Source organism: Bison bison, unplaced genomic scaffold (genome assembly GCF_000754665.1).
Source record: "Bison bison bison isolate TAMUID 2011002044 unplaced genomic scaffold, Bison_UMD1.0 scf7180017864499, whole genome shotgun sequence".
Classification (NCBI taxonomy): Eukaryota; Metazoa; Chordata; class Mammalia; order Artiodactyla; family Bovidae; genus Bison; species Bison bison.
In genome coordinates this window covers 6,447,689-6,468,701 of record NW_011495058.1, presented here as the reverse complement: position 1 = coordinate 6,468,701, position 21,013 = coordinate 6,447,689, and the positions used below count along the sequence as shown (strand labels likewise).

The 21,013-nt window shown below is 40.0% G+C and overlaps 1 protein-coding gene across 3 annotated transcripts in view; it reads right to left on the bottom strand.

Annotated features, from left to right (window-relative positions):
* Positions 1-21,013, bottom strand: part of GLI3 (GLI family zinc finger 3) — a 321,249-nt gene that overhangs the window by 290,407 nt on the left and 9,829 nt on the right. For all 3 annotated transcript variants that reach the window (XM_010829081.1, XM_010829080.1, XM_010829082.1), the window contains exon 2: positions 15,772-15,935. In XM_010829081.1, coding sequence (XP_010827383.1) covers positions 15,772-15,895 — 124 coding nt within the window. In that variant the 5' untranslated portion in view covers positions 15,896-15,935. The remainder of the gene's footprint in view (positions 1-15,771; positions 15,936-21,013) is intronic.

Here is a 21,013-nt window from a genome sequence, read left to right as displayed (position 1 = left end):
ATCGAAAAAAGTCAGACACAACTGAAGTGACTTAGCACACATATGTAGCCCTAGGATGTAGCAATTTCATCCTTAGGTATCTAACCAATAGAAATGTGCACACAGGTCCAGCAAAAGTCAGGTAACTGACTATCAGTCAACATTCCTTAGAGCCAAACACTGGGAATCATCCAGATGCGTGTGCATCAGCTGTAGAAGGGATAAACAGAGCCAACTCTTGGGGTGAGAGAAATAACTGACCAGGACGTGAGAGGTCCTTTCCAGGCACTGGTTTTCCTTGATCTGTGTGCTGTTGACATGATGTGTTCACAGGAAAAAATCATCAAATCTGCTCACTTAATGCACTCTTCTCTCTCTGTATTACACTTTGATGAAAACAGTTTAAAAACAAGCGGTGGTGTTTTCTCTGATCACATTTTCTTCAGAAAGACTTCACTCGTACTGACTTACTTCATTCTGTATAACAGGCTCCACGTTCATTGATCTCATTAGAACTGATTCAAATGCATTCCTTTTTATAGCTGAGTAATATTCCAAAAGTAACTATTCTCCAGTTAAAAATTAAATTTAAAAAATAAATATTTCACTCATATTAAGTGTTTCTGAAAGTGAGCACTCACAAATAGCAGATGGAAACAGAAATTACTATGTTTAATTTGATAAGAGGTATTCAAAGCAGACAGACTTTTTAAGGATATTCATCACATCCTTCGGAGAAGGAAATGGCAACACACTCCAGTGTTCTTGCTTTGAGGATCCCAAGGATGGGGGAGCCTAGTGGGCTGCTGTCTATGGGGTCGCACAGAGTCGGACGCGACTGAAGCGACTTAGCAGCAGCAGCAGCATCACATCCTTATTTACAAGTGGAAGAAAAAAGAACATAAATGACCCCGGATAATAACATAAATTACATCACCATTAAAATCAGGTTAGAGGAAGATAGCACACGACATGGAAAAATGCCCCTGGCACGTGGTTACCTGAACATGTAGTATGCAATATAGAATATGAAGAGAAAAAAACTGAAAATACGCTGAAATGTTAATCAAGGTAATTTCTCAGTGGAGAGATTCCCAGACACACTCGTGTTGCTCTTTATTTCCCAATGAACGGTATTCCTTTTATAAAACTAAACACAGGGACTTTCTGAGTGATCCAGTGGTTAAGACTCTGCACTTCCACTGCAGAGGACGCAGGTTTGATCCCTGGTTGGTGAACTAGCTTGGCCAAAGAAAAAAACAAACACACAAAATTAAACACACAGAAAAAGTTTAAGAGAGAGGAAAGCGGAGAATAATAAGGGTAGGTCTAAGGTCTTGGATTATGGTGAGCACGTCCTTCATTCTTCATACTCTTTTATGTTTCATTTTCACTGAAATGTTTTGGAAAATGCCTTTTGCTTTTTCTCTTAATGGACACGTGGCTTGTGTGATCTTAGTTTCCTGACCAGAGACTGATCCTGGGCCCTCAGCAGTTAGAACACGGAGTCCTAACCACTGGACTGCCAGGCAACTGCCCCCAAAATGCATTATTTTAATAGTTATCATGTAAGGAATCATCTCATCTTCTTTGGAGGGTGCAGCATCTCCTCAAGGCATCCTGTGAAGGGTGGTATCTTCTGGCTTTGACTCTGCACCCCTCCCTGGGCTGCATCTGAACAGCTTCCCCCTATAAATTCCATTCTCAAAGAATAAGGACAAATATAGGTTACTTGAGAGATGCAGTATTTAGGAGCCTAGTAATCAAAGTTCATTGTACTCTTGGTTTTGTTTCTTTTTTTCCCCACTCCAAAAAGTTTAAAGCAACTAAACTAGCATCAAAGAAATTTGCAAAAGCTCTCAGTGAGGCCATGATAAAATATAACTACATTTTCAAACCAGATGCCAAACAGAGAACCAGGCAGAGCCCTCTCTGAGGATGTCCGGGAGGCTGAAAAGAGGAGGGTGGTCTGGGAGGAGTTAGTCCCACACGAGAGTCAAATGTCCCTTTTAGCCATGCCCAAGTCCTCCCAGGAAGCCTCTCAGGAAAACGAAGGCAAGAAATCAGTTGGTAAGGAATGCATGATACCAGGTCTAAAGGCAGAACACACACGTCTCAGATTTCACAGGATCCACTGCTTTATGGCAACTACCTACAATTATCAGCAGTTCAGTCAAAATGGGGCAAAAATCTCCCTCCACGTGCACCTGATCTCCTACAGATGACCCTCCAAAATCCCTGGTGTTGTTTTGACTTACTGTGTGGCCGCACATTTTGGCCTAAACAGAAATCTTCGGTGACTTTTAACCCAAGATGGACACAAATGTTAATCTATACAGATTAATTTAAAGAGAATACTGGATTTCCCTTATTCAACTTAGATTACATTAACTCATTCCTTTCAAGCTCCTCTCATCTACCTGACATGTTTCTTGTCATTTTATTCTTTTCTTCTATTAATAAATTCTTAGGGAGTCTTAGGTGAACTTCACAGAGTTCCTAGAGAGGAGCTCTTTAAATCATATACTAAAGTTCCTTGTTTAAAATCATAAAGCAATGTGGCAGCAGTCTTTTGACTTCCTAATGGGAGGCCTCTATAAAGTAAGCCAGGTCACAGCTGTGGTTATAGCATTACATTTTATATGAGAAAGGTATATATTCTTTTTCACCATCCCTCACCCCTGAGAGGCTCTCTTCTCATAGGCCATCATTCCTTCAAAGAGCAGTTCTGATCATTCAATCAATATTTTCCTTGAAGACAGTTAGAGTTCAACACCTACCTGCAGACCAGAGGCTCTGGAAAATCCTAGATCGTGAGTCTCTAACAAAAGGGTCGTAGACTCACACACACATAGCATTCGCATAATGTAATTTCAGGAGGCTGGCACATTTTCTGAAGGATAAATATATTTCTGAAGGACAATATGGATTCTTAAGGAATCCATAAACCTTAAGGATTCCTGGATTCCCAATGAAACCCCCATGCTGTAAAAGATAGTTCATTCCTCTTAGATGCTATGTTGGTGTTGCGAGATTAGCCATCACACACAGTGGTACTTATTCCCGACTGCATGGGGGATTGGGACCCTGACACCACCTTCATGAGAAAGAGTTTCTACAAAACCTGAACTCTCAAGGAGCTACTGTAGAGCCCAGAGAATTTTATTATCTTTTAATAACCTTTAATTGACAAGAAATCTGAAAAATTATATTTATACATACATATGTATATACTGATATATAAATATAATTGAATCACTTTGCTATACACCTGAAACACAACATTGTAAATCAACAATATTTCAATTAGAAAATGTTTAATTCAACTTTTTTTTTAAGCACATATAATCTGTCAATTGTATCTAAAAAGAAAACCTACTCCCCCAATTAAAACAAGGTGCTAAATTATATTAGCACTTATATGTAAGATTTATACTTACATCATTAGCATACTCATAAAGTTTCTATATTGAAACACTGACTTTCTCCACACTCTCCTCCTACTTCTCACCCCACCCACCCCAACAGTGTGAAAATCACTGATCTAACTTAGACTGGAAACAGAATGGTCTCAGTTGATATAATCATTTCTTTAAGTAAGAAACGGTTTTTTCCTTCTCATCAACTCGTTCCCCATCCTGAACTTGGTGAAAAAGTAATAAGCAAAAGGTGCATCTTTTAAACTAAATTCTAAATTATATAGTCTTTTTCTTCAAAAAAAAAAAAAGACTTTTAATAAGCAAAAGGCATATCTTTTTAACTAAATTATATAATCTTTTTTCTTTAAAAAAAAAAAACCAAAAAGACTTTTGAAGTCTTTTCTTCAAAGGAAAACGATGAGAGATTTGCAAACCACCTTCTTATCCCTCTTTTTCCTTATCATCTGTTGTTGTTGGAAAGAGGATCAAGGTAGAGATGCTTTTCAGATTAGCCAGATGAAGACCAAGCAACAGGTACACACAAGACCTGCGTCAGGCTTCAGTCTAAAAAGCCAAATCAAACCACACAGGAGACCACCTCATGCTATACCAACACTAGTTACAGCGAGAATAAACATTCGTAAACATTTAAAAATAAAGGCAAAATTAACATTTTCCTGCTACAAAACTGCACACTGCGCTTTCATATGAGCCAACCTTTTAAATCTTCGATTCTCCAATATTCAACCAACACACATGTGTGTGTGTATATTTATAAACTTTTTTTTTTTCAAGTCACTCCATTTTGGGGATCAAACTGATGGATGAAAATATTCTCAATTTGTGTGAAACTGATCAAAGAAAATGCTTTCAATTGATGTGAAAAAGTTTCCCATTAAGAAGGTAGCTATTTTTCTCAACCATGATTCCTTTTAATTGCGGAAAAGAGCCCAAAGGCTTTGTCAAGGGGCACATGTTTTCTATAAATCAAAACATAAATAAATGTGAGCTTATTTCACTAGGCATACATATGGTTTTTGCTAAGCAAACTCTATTTATAAAACATTGTTAGCCTCCACCGGAACTGCTGTCAACATTTATAGGAAAGGAACTTTTCTACTGCTCTGAATCTTGCCAGGATTTGAAAACAAGCCCAGAAACGTTAGTTTTTAAGACAGATTTGATTTAAACATAATGTGAAATGGACCACTGTGTGTTTTCTAGTTCCTAAATGCTTGGAAGAAATCTTCAGCTGAATATTAGATTCCTGTTTCACCAAAAAATGTTTACATTGCCTGAAGTCCCATTATTTCAACCATGCCATTGTTTGATTCTTTCTAGAAGTTTTTTGGTTATAGGCAAGAGTCTCGGATTATTTTTCTTACTGCCAATAGAACAAAAAAAATATTCTGTGAAAGGGGAGTCTTCGACATGCACTAAAGCTTAGTATTCATAATTGCCTCCCCATCTTTCCCCAAAGGCTCATCTGCATGATCATGTCTCTTTAGATACTCACCCTAGACTATAAACATATTTATCAGTCCTACTCAGAAAGCAGTTCTCAAAATGAACTTTTCTATGAAAGGAATTAGCTATAAGCAAGCATGAGGCAATAGTCCTTGACAACTAACAGCAAACCATCGAAGCTAACAGTCACTTTAATAAGAATTCACCTTCTCCATTTTCCATTCAACTTTTCTTCTTGGGCTGCAGAGCCTTCCAACACAGAATTTCTTCCAATGCTTTTGCAGTCAATCCCTACTCTAGGTGGATCTAAGCCAAGAGTTATAGTCAAGAGCAGTTCCACAATGAGATCTCTCAGGTTCTCTCTTGTTTCTCTTTCTGAATTTCTTTCAAGTGGCATCTTCCCCAGTGATAAGATTTGTCACCTCTTGACATTAAATGCATTTGTTTTCATTGTTGAATGACAAGAGGAAAATGTCAGACAGTTCCACAAAAATAACTAAAAGGACTTTTAAAAATCCCAAAAATCCTAAGGTAATAAAACATTTAACTACATTTAATGTTGACCTAACACGTAATCACCTCTATATGCTTAAACTGCTTTGGAAACAATGGAACTCTTTTCACTCTCAAATACTGTCCCAATTTGAATTCCCAAATACTTACCCCAATTAATATAGATATCTTTATTTCTCTGCAGTATATTTAAAGGGGAAGGTTACTTGTAAAACGCAGCCATGGTTCCAAAAAACTTTAAAAACAGACATAGAAAGACAGATCCAGAAGAAAAATACAATGTTTTTTACATCATTCATTTCTGCAATTTTGCGGAAATGAAGAGCTAGCTACCCTAATATTAGACACTAATGAATTGGAATTGATAAGGAAAGGCAGAAACCTCTAGAACTTCTGCTCCCAATCAATCACCAGAGATCAGTGACATCATTAAAGCCTTTGATCACAGTTCCTCTTTCAAGCTCAGATGGGACTGGATTGATCCTTGCTGGCTCTGAGAATGGAGAAACACCTAGGAATACAATTCACCGTGAAACATGAGAGTCATCAGCGTCTCTTCCCCTCCTTGGAGAAGAACAAGAGGGCACATTCCAAGGCAGCCCAGCACCAAACAATAGAGCTGCCTCGTTAAATCCAAACCTAATTCCCATCTTACTAGGATTTCCAGCACGCTTTAAGAGTGAGACAATGAGCTACTTTCCTAGTCTGGTCTTTCTTACCCAGTAAACCTACCGAGGGTAAGCACCAAATCCCTTCACCCTATCGGAGGGTTTGGGGGGAGGATCTGGGGATTTCCTGCCCCCTCCACCCCATTTTCCCCCTTACAAAACACTTAATTCAGAACTGCCCTTTCTACTTCTGAATCTCACTTCACAGGTCTTTACTAAAAATGCTGGTGACTTGGCCCAAAAGATAAGTCTTCGACTATGACGCTGCCTTCTATAATTTCAAAATACTTGGACAGCAATCACTCAGAACGTGTTGATCTGAAATGGTCACTTGGAGAAGGAAAACTTTTCATCAACCTTTACGACTTCAGTGCCATTGTTGTTTGTTTTTTCCCCCCCTCCTTATTGGTAATCCAAATCTAATTGAGCTTCGGGAGCACTGTGGGGGGATACGTAGTTTATTATCTCCCTCATCAGGTGATCAATGATTTCATTAATAAGACAGATAACAAAACTGTCATATCATCGACACTGTTATGAAAGATGATCCTAGCTTCCCGCTCCATTTTCCGAGGTCCGGGGTTCTCTGTGGCAGCTCTGAGTCCATTCAATATTTTCCACAGACAGAGAAAAGTGAAAATCCATTTTGAAACCAATTTCAATTAGGATCCAGAAGCTGTTATCACAGGTGTCGCAGAATGGGCCCGTAAGTGGAAATGTCGCCTATCCATTCTGAAATGAAACCTTATCAGGGGCTACAAAGATGGCTGGGGACAGCCTATCTGTAAATTACTTTTCGTCCTGTGTTAACTCAACCTTAGTCCTGTCATATGGAATTCTTTCCATCCACTAGTAATAATCTAATGACTAACTAGACACAGCACCCAAATGGCTTTCAGCCGGACAGGGCTGTCCCCTGAAACATGGGTACAAATGACAAAAAAAAAAAAAACCCACACTCAGGCCAGTGGGCCAGCAAAGGGCTACTAAGCAGGCTTTAAATGATAGAACTAAAAGTTTATTATGGGAAATAAAAGAAGCTCCGTCTCCACCCATTGCATTCCTGGTGATTTTTCAATTGCAAACTCCAAGGCTCTGTGATTTCATTAATGCGGCACCCAAGTCGGGAGGCTTTTCTCTCACATCTTTCAGGCTCCTTTTAGCAAATTATCCCATGACGGCGGATTTATTCAGTCAAAGACCTCGGACTTTGAGAGGCAACAAAAGAACCAAGAGACTTTCTGGTCCACCTGCCTGGCGGATGATGAAGCAGGGAAAAGTCTCCCCCAGAGAAACCAATCAAGCCATTGTATGGCACAGTCAGACCTTTTCAACTGTCAAGCCAGAGAGCAGGGGAAGAGATGAAAGAACGCAGGACGAAGCTACCATTTACGGAACCATGTGGGAATGGTCTCCCAAGATTTAATAATTGGGATGGAACTCAACTTTCTACAACTAAAGGGGGGGAGAAAAAGAAAGAGACCAAGAAGAGGAAAGAGTCAAAGAAAGGGGAAAAAAAGAATGAAAAAAGAAAAAAAAAACACAGCAGCCTAAGTCAGAGTAGGAACAACTTGTACAGAAAAATTTCTCCTACCTAAGATGAAGTTCTATCTGTAAAAGTAAAGGGGGAAAGAATGATGTTACCAAGAAAAGAAAGAAAGAAGACTTAACAAAGCTTTCGGTATTTTTCTTCTGGGTTAGAGCGGCATTAAATGTTCTGATTCTAACCCTCTCCTGCAATTCATTCATGGTACCAAAACAACAACAAAAAAAGCCCTCATTAATATGACTGCCTTGGAGTTATAAGTATAAAATGGTATTTTCAACTGGCCTACAAGAAAACAATATGTTGATTGGGACACTTAAAAAAGACCAGCAGAGACAGGAGATGATATGTTTTGGGCAGTTTTTAAGAATGTTTTAGTTCTACTACTAATTTAATATGAAATATTTAGACAAAAAGGAAAAAACTAATAGTGCGTGTAACTAACAGAATTTAAACACTCATGGATTTAAAAAAAAAAATCATAATACCAAGCAACTCACACAGTTCTAATGCTTTTTCTTATCAGTTACTCATAAGGTAACTATTACTACACTGAATTTAAAAGCAAGTATCTGTCCAAATTTGGGGAGGGGGTTGTTTTGCATGTTGATTATGGTAGTATTTTTAGGACTTAATGGATTTTTCAAAACTCACAGAAGTGTACACCCAAAAAAAAAGTGAGTGGTGCTGTATATAAAGTTTTAAAAACAGACAGAAATTGTGGATTTGGCAAGATTTCCCTATAAACACAGTAACGGGAAGCTTTTTTGCTTTCACCATCAGCCTCTCCTCCTTCTCTGCCTGGGACCCTCAGGGTTCTCAATGTTCAGGATGGCATCTTCTAGCATTCCTGGAACAGAGCCCTCCCCTCAAGTAGAGGCTCAAAGCGGTACCTGGCTGAAAGCCCCAAGATACTTCCACAGAGGGACATTGCCCTCCCACAAGTACCATTTTGACCCTGAGTTTCCACTCTTTGGTTGCCGTTGCTGATTCTGATCAATTTATTTCTGAAAATGTGAAATACCCACATCACTGGGTCACAAGTAATCAGGGTAACCCAGAAACTTTTCACAAGCAGAACACATAATGCTGTGGCTTCTTTTTACTCCCAAGTCTGGAAAACTGCGGCGAAATCGGATTGAGTCCATTCCTGATTTCTCTGAGCACCCAAAAACTGTCCTTTTGGAGGAGAAGTCCAATAGCCCCACACAAAAGAACAGAGCAGCTCTGCCCTCAGGGAAGCCATCAGCACAGAATTACTGATTTTACCCCATAATGTGAAGGCATGTTTATGAATAAGGAACAGCCTTACCAATTTGATTCAGTAAATCCAACTTGTACCAATGTTAAGACCGATGACTTGAGGTACTGTTTCCTGAGCCCAGCTCCTACCATCTCCTTGTTTGTTAAGCTCCATCCAGATGACCACCACTTGTAAGGATTTTCTGTAAGCCAATACCCTCTAACTGCCTCAATCAAGTTAAAGCTTACCCAAGCTCAGATTATCAACAAATGATACTGTGTTGAAAGGCGTGAGATGAAAAGTGTCAGTGAATTAAATCCCTCCAGATTTTGTCCTGCATTATTACTATTAATAGTAAAAGTATTACTATTACTAATAATAGCTGCCATATTTGGGAACTCACTGTGCCAGCCTCTGAGATGTTAAACACTTAGCCCAAGATCACACAGCAATAAACTGGCAGGAAGAAACCCTGGCATCCACACCACTGCTGTGCTACACATGCCCCCTGCCCCACAGAGCTGAAAGAAGTTCCAGCAGATCTGTGTACTGTGCAGGCTGGGGCCCTGTAAACCCAAAACACTGAAGGAGGATGAGGTGGGGTCAGAGAAAAGACAAACCAGGTGCTATGCTCAAAAAGTTTCATGTTTTACAGAGAAGAGGAGAGGGATTGAAAAAAATGCAGCACAGGGAAATTTTAGGAGTGCAGCTAGTCTACAGGATACCATAATGGCAGCTACATGGCATTATACATTTGTCAAAATCCACAGGACACACAACAGAAGGAATGAGCCCTCCTGGAAACCATGGACTGTAGTTAATCATCATGTATCAGTATTAGTTCATCAATTGTAACAAACATTATGACACTTATAAAATGTTAATAATAAAGGGAAACTGGGGACACATGTATGTAGGAACTCTTTGTACTTGATGATCAATTATTTTTCTATAAATCTAAAACTTCTCTAAAACATAGTCTATTGATTAAAGTAATAATAAATAAAATACTCTCTTCCAATTCAAGCGTTATTAGGTAGTTCCCCCAAAGGACACAAAACTATATGGAGGGAGAAAGAGCCAAAGTCCAGAGCTGCATTTGAGAAGAGGGTAAATATGCACTGATGTTGGGCATAAAGGCCCTTCTATGGTGGAGCAACATGAGTGAAGAGGAGCCCTTCAATTTGGATAAATCACAGGTTAGAAATGGAAAAGCAGAGTTGTACCAAAGCAGACTGGAGAGGCAGAATGAGGTCAGATTTTGGAAGATTATCTCACAATATTAGGCAAAGGGTTTTGAACTTTATTTTACAAGTAGCTGGGTATCATTGATGGTTCTAGAGTAGGGGTATAGCATTAAAAGATTAATTGGGCAGAAGCCACTCCATGAATCAGGGCAGAATGATTGCAGAGGTTACTTTAATTGTCTACGCATGAGGTAGTGAGGTTTGAAATAGTATTGTGTGGTAGGGTGGCCTGAAGGGACACATGGGTGAATAATTACAGAGGAAAATCTACCAGGACCTCAAAACTGGTAGGACACGGGAAGCCAGAGGGAGGGAGGGGTCAAAGGTGATGGTGCGGTTTCAAGCCTGGGTGACTGCAGGAAAGGCGATACACTCTGCCAAAATAAGAAGACAGAGGTTGCCAGGTTTAGGAACACATGAGTTCCTGAGAGCTCAAGAGATTGTCAGGGCTCTTATGAGAATCAGATTATTCGTCTTGAGTTAGTTGGTTTAAAAACGTGAAAGCTCTTTGAACAAGCATAAAATTTAATGCAGCACAAACTACTCTATAAATGGGTACCACTAACCTGAAAGGAAACAGTTTACCCCTAAAAAGGAATCAAGAAAGCAGGTGCACTGTATGTTGTTTCTAATATTAAGACGATATAAAATCAATGTTAGTTTCCAAAGTTAAATCAAAATAAATTTTCTCAAAATTATCTTTCCTATTTTCTAGCTTAAGAAGGCATTCAGAAGGAAGTTACACAGATTTTTGTGGTGTTTTGTTATTTTTTTAATCCATCCTTCCTTAAGATGTTTGGTCACTTTGAGGATTTATTTAGCATCTTGAACTATTTTTCAGACAGAGTTCAGCGAATTCAAAATTACTTTTGCCAATCATTTTCCCATTAATTTCAAAATCTATGTGTATTTTCAAAAAAACATGATCCTTTTTGTTTTGGATTCATAACAGTTTATTCATTCCCATGCTTTGTCCTAATAACTCTGGCTAATGTTTGCTAAGCTCTTACTATGCACAGGCACTGCCTCGTTTAATCCTGAAGATCCTGTGAAGTGGGTCTGATTAGTATCTTGCTGAACAGATGAGGAAACCGACACTTTGAGAAGTGAATTTGCCCACATTCACCAAGCTAAGTCCTTGGTGTTGCCAAAACTCAGCTCAAACTTTCAGCCCAAACCCTGGGGTATTCCTATCCAACACTGCACAATGAGAAACCATGTTATCTGAGAGTCCTTTCCGTCCATCTGTCCATCTGTCATGTGCCAGGAAACGGGATGTGGCCAAGAAAAAAGGGATTGAACATCTAAAGGGACAGGCAACCTAAAACTCACAATCTACTGGCTTTTTGGTATGAACCATCCACCCATTTCTGAGCAGAATTAGGTCTATAAACTCTTACCATAAAAAAGGTCAAAGAGACAAGAGATCCTGGTGGTGAGCAGCTGACAAACTCCCAACTTTCAACAAAATTCTCAGCTATCTTATTCCCAGCAAGGAGACCAACAGATATTCCAATTAATACTCATAAGAGTTACTGGACAGTTTGAAAGAAAATCACAAGGCCAGGAAGCAATCAAAAGTTAAAGTTTTTTTTAAAAAAAGCATCTCCTACATATTTGCCGACCACAACACTTTCCCCTTAGAAACCTCAAAGAATTTTTTTTTAAGCAGAGGAGAACCAAGCACTTCTTTTTGAAATAATCAAAGGGAACAGGGAACTTCCTGTCCCTTATTAATCTATCAGCTTTGGTTTCACATTGCATCACCATTAAGATAATACTTTCTGCTTTCTATCACTTTAAGGTATGTTCCCAATAACTATCAGATCTGATAAAAGATCCCCAAGACCAGGACCTACATACGTTTATTATTAGTTACTTTCTTTTTTAAAGCAGAGTAGTAGGTTAATGAGAAATATCAGATTACCTCTTAAAAAAAAAATCATAAACCAAAAATGAGACAAAACACCTCACACTGAAAAGTCAGCGTTTGCAATCATCAAAGGAGATTTAACAGGACAATGAGAATGTTTAATACACTGGGACATCTAGATTAAAAAAAAAAATGTCCGTTATTTACAAAATACAACATGCAGCTTGGAAACTAATGAATTCATTCCAAAAAAACCCCAACAAAACAGATCATTAAGGCATTTAATTTAAGGCACTAGCATATTAACAGATTGAGATTTTTAAGTAAACAATGACAACTAATATCTGAGTGCATACTTTATATGTGAAAGACACCATCCTGGATGCCAAAAATGATCACTTACATGTCAACTGCACTGAACAAATGTTCAGAAAACTAAATGTCCTCTGGTCATTTATGCTTAATAGATAACACTAAAGCTTAAAATCAAACTATAGCACATGAAACATACACTGTGGTTCCTGAATAAGTGTAATGAATGCTTCATATGTTGATATAGGTTCTTAAATGTTACAAAAATCAATTTGGCTCCACATAAGGTACAAAACAGCTTTTCACTTGTGCTATTTTCAAGTTCAATGTCGAGGCAAATCCTTCCTTAAAATGTTGCTTCAGGTTTTTGAACCATACCTGTTGGTTGTGTGTATGTGTACATTTAAACAAAACATATGACTGTTATTCTAGAAGTAGATACTCAGCTGAGAAAAGTAAGAAAACAAATCTGTAAGGACATGCAGAGGAATGTTCGTGGTTTGGCTGGAAGGCTCCACAATCAGGAACAAACTGCAGCACATAATGGCTGGAAAAGTTAATTAAGTCAACCCTACACAGCGCCAATAACAAAAAGTTTTTGCTTGTTTTCTTTCACTCTTGAAATTGTGGGTGGGGGAGAGAAAATACACAGGTTATGTCCATAATATATCTTGGTATGGAACTTATTTTTAATTGTTTATTTACAAATCTCTAAATTTCACAGCTTTGTAAGGAAAGGCTAAGAACCCCCTGGAAACAGTAGAAATTGGTACTACATATAGTAGGATCTAAGCAATTTTCATATCCTTTTTGTGAACAGCCTCAGTAAAGGTATCCAACCACTTCTGAAATGTTTCAGAGAAAAGACAGAACTGACAAACAGATGAATGACCGTGGCAATGACAGTGTGCCAACCTTTAAAAGCCCACCTCCCACTAACTCTAAAACCCAAATCAAACCCAGACCAAAGCCCCCAGACTAGCTATGGGACCACAACTGATAGCAAAGGGCAACAGGCCACCAGGTAGAAGCTGGCAGAACAAAGAAGCTGGGCCATTCCACCCCGAGCATGAGCCTAGTCCCATACCTCCAGAGGCTCTGAACTAGTTAGATAGTTAGAGGCCTCCTGCAGAGAAATTAATATTAAAAAATCATTACCATCATTAGCTTTGCCTATGTAAAGCCAACACAAGGAAAGAAGTTTATTTTCCTTCATTTTACTTTTTCTTGTCTTTAAACTTATTTGCTGGTTTCCTTGGAACCTTCCAGTAGGATGGATGTTTGCAAACACCACCTCCATTTCCCTTTATTTGATCAGCTCTTTATGCTATCCCAAAATAAAAAGGAGTAATTCGCTTACCAGAAATAGAACATTGGAAAAAATGGTCAGCGCTCACAGGGCTCTAGCAAGGCTATCATTCAGGCAGGAGCCCTGCAAACCTGACTAATGAGCTTTTGCCCCCAAATAGGATGTTTTACACCCACTTAGAGAGTACTTCAAGAACCCAGCCTGATCAGGGTAGAAAACCCATGGAATTTAGATTCAGTCAGTTCTGTGGTTATCTGGGACTCAAGGACTAACTTGTGTAAACTGTGACTACTCCTTCCCTGGCTACTCTTCCCCAGTGGCTTCCTGGCTGCCAGGGGCTGATTAGGTTAGCACTGTTCCCGGGCACCCGAAGGAAGTTAATGGGGACAACTCATGATCAGAGTGGCTCAAGACAAATGTGGCAGCACCAAAAACCTGCCCAGGATGCATTCTGGTGCCAGAGTGGCTGACTTGGCAGCATCTTCACCAAGGATAGCTCACTGTGGTTACTCTGCTGAAATTCACAAAAAGGACAGTGGCTTATGGAGGCTCCAAGTGGTGTGGCACCAGCTTATACCCACTTACACACCTCCCCTGTTCTCACACACACTTACACACAGGCTCACCCATTCACACACACTCACACACACCACTAAAAAATTCCTATTAAAATTCCCAAATCACCTACACGGCATAGACTGACTCTAGGTCTGAAATAATAGGCATGTCCAATTTTTACAAATTCCAGAGACAAGAAACAACGGCCATGGGATGCTTTTTTAGGGAGAAAATATGCCTTCTATAATTCCACTGGAGGAATAACGCAAAAAGTTGGCTCCATTAAAATAAGCTCTAGTCTTGACTTGAAAGATCACAAATCAAGGAAGAAATAGAGACATTTTCTTATGTATGTAAAGTAAATTCATTATTTTAACTCAGATATAAATGGATCTCCCTATAGATCAAGTCAAAATGGGACTCATTAGTCAGTAGGTTTAACACCAGTCCCTCCCTTCGCCCACCCAAGCCGGCAGTGCACATTGCTGACACTGGGGAAGAGGGACAGGTGAGCAACACATAGGCACAGAGAGCAGGACCAGACAGTGCCACAGATCAGACAGGAAGGTGCAGCTTTTTTACTGGATGTCTGCACTTACAGCCTATGGTTCTGGGCTGTTAACCTTCCAAAGCAGATTCTGACCCTCCCATTTCATTGCATGTAAAAAGTTAGAAATCAACCTAGTCAAATCTTTCTTGGAGTAAATAAAACCCAAACCCACAGGGAGGGAGGGAGCAGGTTGGCTCAGTAGATCCAAATTCATTTACCCCGGTAGGCAGTGTCCAGGACTGGGAGAGCAAACTAGCCCATCCTTCCCAAGGACACATGGCAAAGCAGAGTGCAATTCATGAAGGCCAAGGGTGGCTATGAAATCTACAGAAAGCTAAGGCGCTGATGGTCTTAAAGCAGGGACAAAAAGCAAGGACAGGAAGTAAAGGTTACCATTAACTTATTCAGTCTGTTTTTACCAGAGGTGGGGTCTGGAATTTATTTTCAAGGCTCCATGCTTAAATTGAAATGCCTCTCAGCACTATGCTTACAATATTAAAACATATAGCAAAGAGAAACAGTGGCTCTCTGTTATCTCTGAACGCAAATTAAAGACATTACCCTGCATCTCAGAAACTAGATGAGGCTCAACCTTCAACCACTACTGAAGAGCCAACCATTAACAGCTTTTAAAATCTTTTAGAGTGGACTCCTTAGGGTTTGGGGGGTTGGCAGGGGACCTTCTCACTAACTTGGACAAGACAGCGCTTGTGTCTTTTGTAGTAACTAATCACTAATTATCCTGATAAGTGGAGACTTCCGATGTGAAATGCAAAGTATTTTGAAGTCCTGCCAGAATCATCAAGATGATTTCCAAAATGCCAAAACAGGAACTTCCTATAATAAATAACCTATCATATTTACATCTCAAATTAGAAAATTTGGAAGAAAACATGTAGTTTCACTGCCAAAATAGAGATGCCTAAAGCTTGCCCATCCCAACCCCTCCCCCCACCACCTCCATTTATGCTCTTTAGCCTCTCAGAAAACAAACACAGGTCCAGGTGCAAATGCTCAATTCACGAGGAATGCCAAGCGCAGAACAGGACTGCAGGCTTGGCTGCAGGTAATCTCCGTGGCCGCTCACCATTGGAAGTGGTGCTGGAGGCCACGGCTTTCTCGCTGACATCTGGCCGAGTGGGGCATTTCACTATGGAATTCTCCACTTTCTTTTTCTCAGTGGTCGTCGAGCTCTGGGACTGGGCCTCCATGACGCCTTCTCATTCCTTCAGCTCTGGCAACCAGGAATCCCTGAAAAAAATCCACAACAGCACCATCAACCTCAAATAAGATGGAGGTAAAAAGAAATCCCAAAAGCCACTTCACCTGTCACCTGAGGAGCATCAGCCCATTCAAAATCAGCCTAAGCATCAGCCTACAGCATCAGCCAATGTGACATCTGGACATCCCTTCCCCACAAGTTTTCTTACAAAAAGGCCTCAAAGTTCTGGTAACAAGCCAGTTGAATTCTGTCTACGTGTGCAAAAGGAGGACAGAGGCACTTGTCCATAATGTGGGACTTTTCCCAAAATCGTACTGGGCATTTCCTATTAAACAGTCTAAGTATGTCCATTTTCAGCTGTGATTATGGTGAGAAACCCATTGTCACATTACTCCTTTCAGCCACATATCCAAATGTCTCCGACATTTATAAGAAGTTAGCCAACTTTATAAGAAAGGGAAGTAAGACAAGTTTCTAAGCCAGGGACAGTTTTTAGTTATCAATTAGATGTTTTAAAGAGTGACTGACAAGGCCTTCCCTGCCATCCAGTGGTTAAGTTTTCACCTTTAAATGCAGGGGGTTGTGGGTTTGATCCCTGGTTGAGGAGCTAAAATACTATATGCCTCATGGCCAAAAAGCCAAAAGAAAAAAAAAAAGAGAGAGAAACAATGTAACAAATTCAATGAAGATTTCTAAATGGGCCATATTAAAAAATCTTTTAGAAGAAAAAAAGAGTGACCAACGGTTTCTCCCATCCAACTCTAACTCAAAGCTTTGAATCAGAGGACTCTGGTCAATGATTTTGCTTTCCTCACTAAGATATGTGAACTGCAATACACCTTTTAAGTCTAATTCATTCAGGAAAACCATATTCCTGAAGCTTTCTCTAAACAGCAGAACATTTCCATTCACTGAAGTTACGTTTTTAAAACGACAAGGTGACAGAACAACACACTCTGGATCCCACAGGAAAAGGCAAAAGATCATGGACAGCAAAGGCTAGAACCACTTAAGAAAAATTAAAACTCAGCTGAGGAGAGAAACCGGAGAAGGCAATTGCCCCCTACTCCAGTACTCTTGCCTGGAAAATCCCATGGACGGAGGAGCCTATAAGGCTGCAGTCCACGGGGTCGCTGAGGGTCGGACACGACTGAGCGACTTCACTTTTACCTTTCACTTTCATGCATTGGAGAAGGAAATGGCAACCCACTCCAGTGTTCTTGCCTGGAGAATCCCAGGGATGGGGAAGCCTGGTGGGCTGCCATCTATGGGGTCGCACAGAGTCGGACACGACTGAAGCGACTTAGCAGCAGCAGCAAAGGCAGGGCAGTTAGTCTGTCTTTCACTGGTGTCATTCATGTGATAACCACCCCAGCTCATCATTCATCAATTTTCACTCTGTTTGGTTCATGTTTCTTTTTTGCAGTCATGATCCACATCAACAAAGAATACAAGAAAAGACAAGTCCCCTCTCTACCATATTTCCCTCAAGTTATCTAGATTGTGGGCATTTCTTCCATGGAGTCATCTGCCTATCTTCTACACTGAGCAGATACCACTGTGTTCCATCAAAACAATTAGTGAAATAAACTAGGCAACTCGGTCATGGACTAAAAGTCTTAAAGAAACAGATGGAAGATTCTTAGTCAAACTTAACTCACATTTGCAAGGAACTGCAAATACTTTCTTTATAGTACAAGAAATTCATAATAACTAACTAGAAAAGCTGACGGCCCAGAGGCCTCGTGGCCCGGAGCAAGGGCTCTTCCAGTAATTTCTACATCTTCTCCTTGATTATCCACTGGCATTCACTGAAAAGCACACAAGTTATTTAAGAACAGCTTTTCTAGAATAAAAAAGACAAAAAGACACCCTAGGTTAAATTTACATATCAATTATAAGATCCACTCCAAATTCAGAAACATTATTCAAAGAGCCCAACAGATCACAATAGTGAAAGACTATAGGCCTTCTTTTCTGAAGGTTGCCATGGTGCACAAGTCAATGGGTAGGGCCTGACTGATGTCCCCTGGAGCTGGTAAAGAAACCACCTGCAATGTGGGAGACTGGGTTCGATCCCTGGGCTGGGAAGATCCCCTGGAGAAGGGAATGGCTACCCACTCCAGTATCCTGGCCTGCAGAATTCCATGGACTGTATGGTCCATGGTGTCACAAAGAGTCGGACACGACTGAGTGACTTTCACTTTCCCTCTCTGTCACAAGACGGTGTCACACGGTGGGACTTAACCTTGGGGGTAGTGGGGTGTCCAATCTTCTTTAAGGAGATGTTAAAACTTATGGATCCTCTCCCCCCAAGATATCCATTTTTTTAATAAAAGACATTTAATATTTATTTTTCTTTATTTATTTGGCTGCACCAGGCCTTAGCTGTGGCATGTGGGATCTAGTTCCCTGACAAGGGACTTAACCCCGGCCCCTTGTTTTGGAAGCTCAGAGTCTTAGCCACTGGATCACCAGGGAATTCCCCAGAATAAACTTAAACACACAAAAAACTGTCCATTTGATTTTCAAGGGATCACAGGCCCTCCAACGCAGATCAAGAACCCTTGAAAGAGAAATTCTCAACCATCCCTTCTAGCTCTACCAAACCCAGAATAATTCTTTAAATTTTTTGAATGCTCCCCCAAAATTGATTTATACTTGATCTTAGCCAAAAGGCCAAGCAGGGATCTAAATTGATTTAAATATCATGTTTAAAGCATGCAATTAAAACCATTCAACCTCATCCACAGCACTGTTTGGGGGTAGTACAAGCGCCATCTGAATCAGCCTTGTTTTGTTTCAGTGAAACATTCAGAGTTGCCAGCCTAACCCCAGATGCTTGGAGGTGGCCCCTGAACCTCTACTTCAAACAGCAATGGTGATTATCAAGATCACTGAACTTGCAGACATGTTTTTGTTCACCACTCTGTACTCAATGCTGTGGGTCCTCATTGAAATCTTTGCAGACTGGATGAACTAAAGAATGAAGTGCTGAATTCCAACAGACCATCCCAACCACCATCCTAATCAACTCTGCATAAGCCTGGAATCTTTGCTGAATGTCTGTCTTCTCCTCTAGACCCTAAACTCCATGAGGACAAGTCCCTGGCTATCTCCCCACCACCTCTTACCTGTAAGAGTGTTTACTAAGTAAATACACAGTCCAATAATGATCCTGTGACTCAGTTCATCAGTCTTTAATCTTAATTGCCACTGACTTAGCTATGTATCTTTTCTTTTGTAGCCAGTATTTCTTTGTAAACTGGAAAATTATGTAAAAACTAAAAACTTTAACAGGAATATTTAATCAATCAAAACACTCCATTTTCAACCATTTTGGATAAACAGGCACTTATCATAACTGTTTCCCTCGAAACACACATAGTTTTATCAGTGCAATCTGGATGGAGTTTACTGATACCAGACACAGAAATCAGCTAATGGAATAGGGAAGAAAAAAAAAAAACAAAAAAACAAGAGATGGGATTCTTGGTAGGAATTCGGTTTGTCTCTTCCTTAGGAGAGGAAACTAATTAATCGTAGTGAGGAGAGGAGTCACCAAAGCTCCTTGACAAACTTGGTTTTTGTGGAGTTGTTGGTTTTCCCCCAAGCAAAGGACTTCATTTTAACAAAGCAATAAAAACCCTCCAAATACTCATCACCAGAGAGAGGCTCCCAAGAAGAGGTAAAGCCCCAGGCACTGATTGAAATCACACTAATTAATGGTCTTGGAGAATACTAATTTCTCCCCCATCCTCCTGTTCAAAATGGATTTTTTTTAGAAATAGGCCCTTGGTCACTCAAAAGTCTACCCCCTTCTTCTATTTTGACAACTTATTTTTGGATCTCATTAGTTAGTAACTAATTATTTAAAAGTGTGGTTTATGCTTGGAACAGGGCTATAAAAATGGCAACTTGCCAAGGCAGACATCTGCTTCCTGTATATCCCTATAAATTATATCAGCTTCTTTTAACTGATAAAAACCCAACTTTGTCTCTGTCAGTTACAAAGGAGAAAGTTTTCACATTTGAGACTCTCACACCTCATCAAAACTCTGCCTGAAGAGTTAGTGAGCAGAAAAGAGTCTGCTTCTAGCTGTGGTCGCAATGTTTTCATAGGATGTTCAGCCGAGTTGGAAAACTCAGTCCTCAGCCCTGAGATAAAGCAAAGCATGAGGTACAGAAGTGACCAGTAAAAATTCCTGATGGAATCCTAAAATACACACAACTAGGGCAGCAGCCTACAGGACTCCTTTTAAAACTTGGCATTTCTTAAATAATAAAGTAGAATTTATTTAGAACATAACTCTGAAGGAAAACTTCAGTTCTGCTTCACTTCAAAGATTTTTCTCTGAGGAAAACATATCACTGGTTTTTAGATGTGAATGAAATGCGACTTTTAGACCCAATTCCTTTTCTTATAAAGTCAAACTGTTCTCCGTCAATCCTTTTCACCACTGCATTACACACAAGATTTGCTGGCATGCCCCTTGACTCTTTATGCTTAGGAAAACAAAAAATAGAGAAGGAAAGAAAAACTATCTGTAGATGATGTTTTGAGTCCTAGCAGCTTGGGTATATGAAAAAAAAAAAACGAAGAAAAACTCCTCTAATAGGCCTGCTAAAGCTTGAAGTTTCATAGGTAAATGCAGGAATGAAAATGCCTTCTTGCAAACAAACAGTCCTGGCTTTTCCCCATTCAACTATCTGTCCCCATCCTTCTGTAATTTCCCCGAGGCCTAAACCCAGAGCACAATTAATTCCGGACCCTCTTTTAAACCTAATCTGTTACTAGCAACCTGCCCACAGGTGGGTCTTTCCTTTCTAAATTATAAATCTTAACTTGCATCAAAAGAAGACACCGTGTCCTGGAGTCACTGACCATGTGATGCTGCAGCGCACATCTCCACTGGAAAGTCGGCCAAAGAAAAGCTGCAACATGTACCAGTTCCGAGAATGGGGGAGGGGGGTCTGCATTGGAAATAGCACATCCCCCACCCCACCAAGCCGCAAGGGTGACCCTCCCTTTAGAGTGGCCACTTGGAACTAGTAAAAAAGAAACTTTCATCTTTGCAAAGATGTCATTTTGCATTTTATATATATA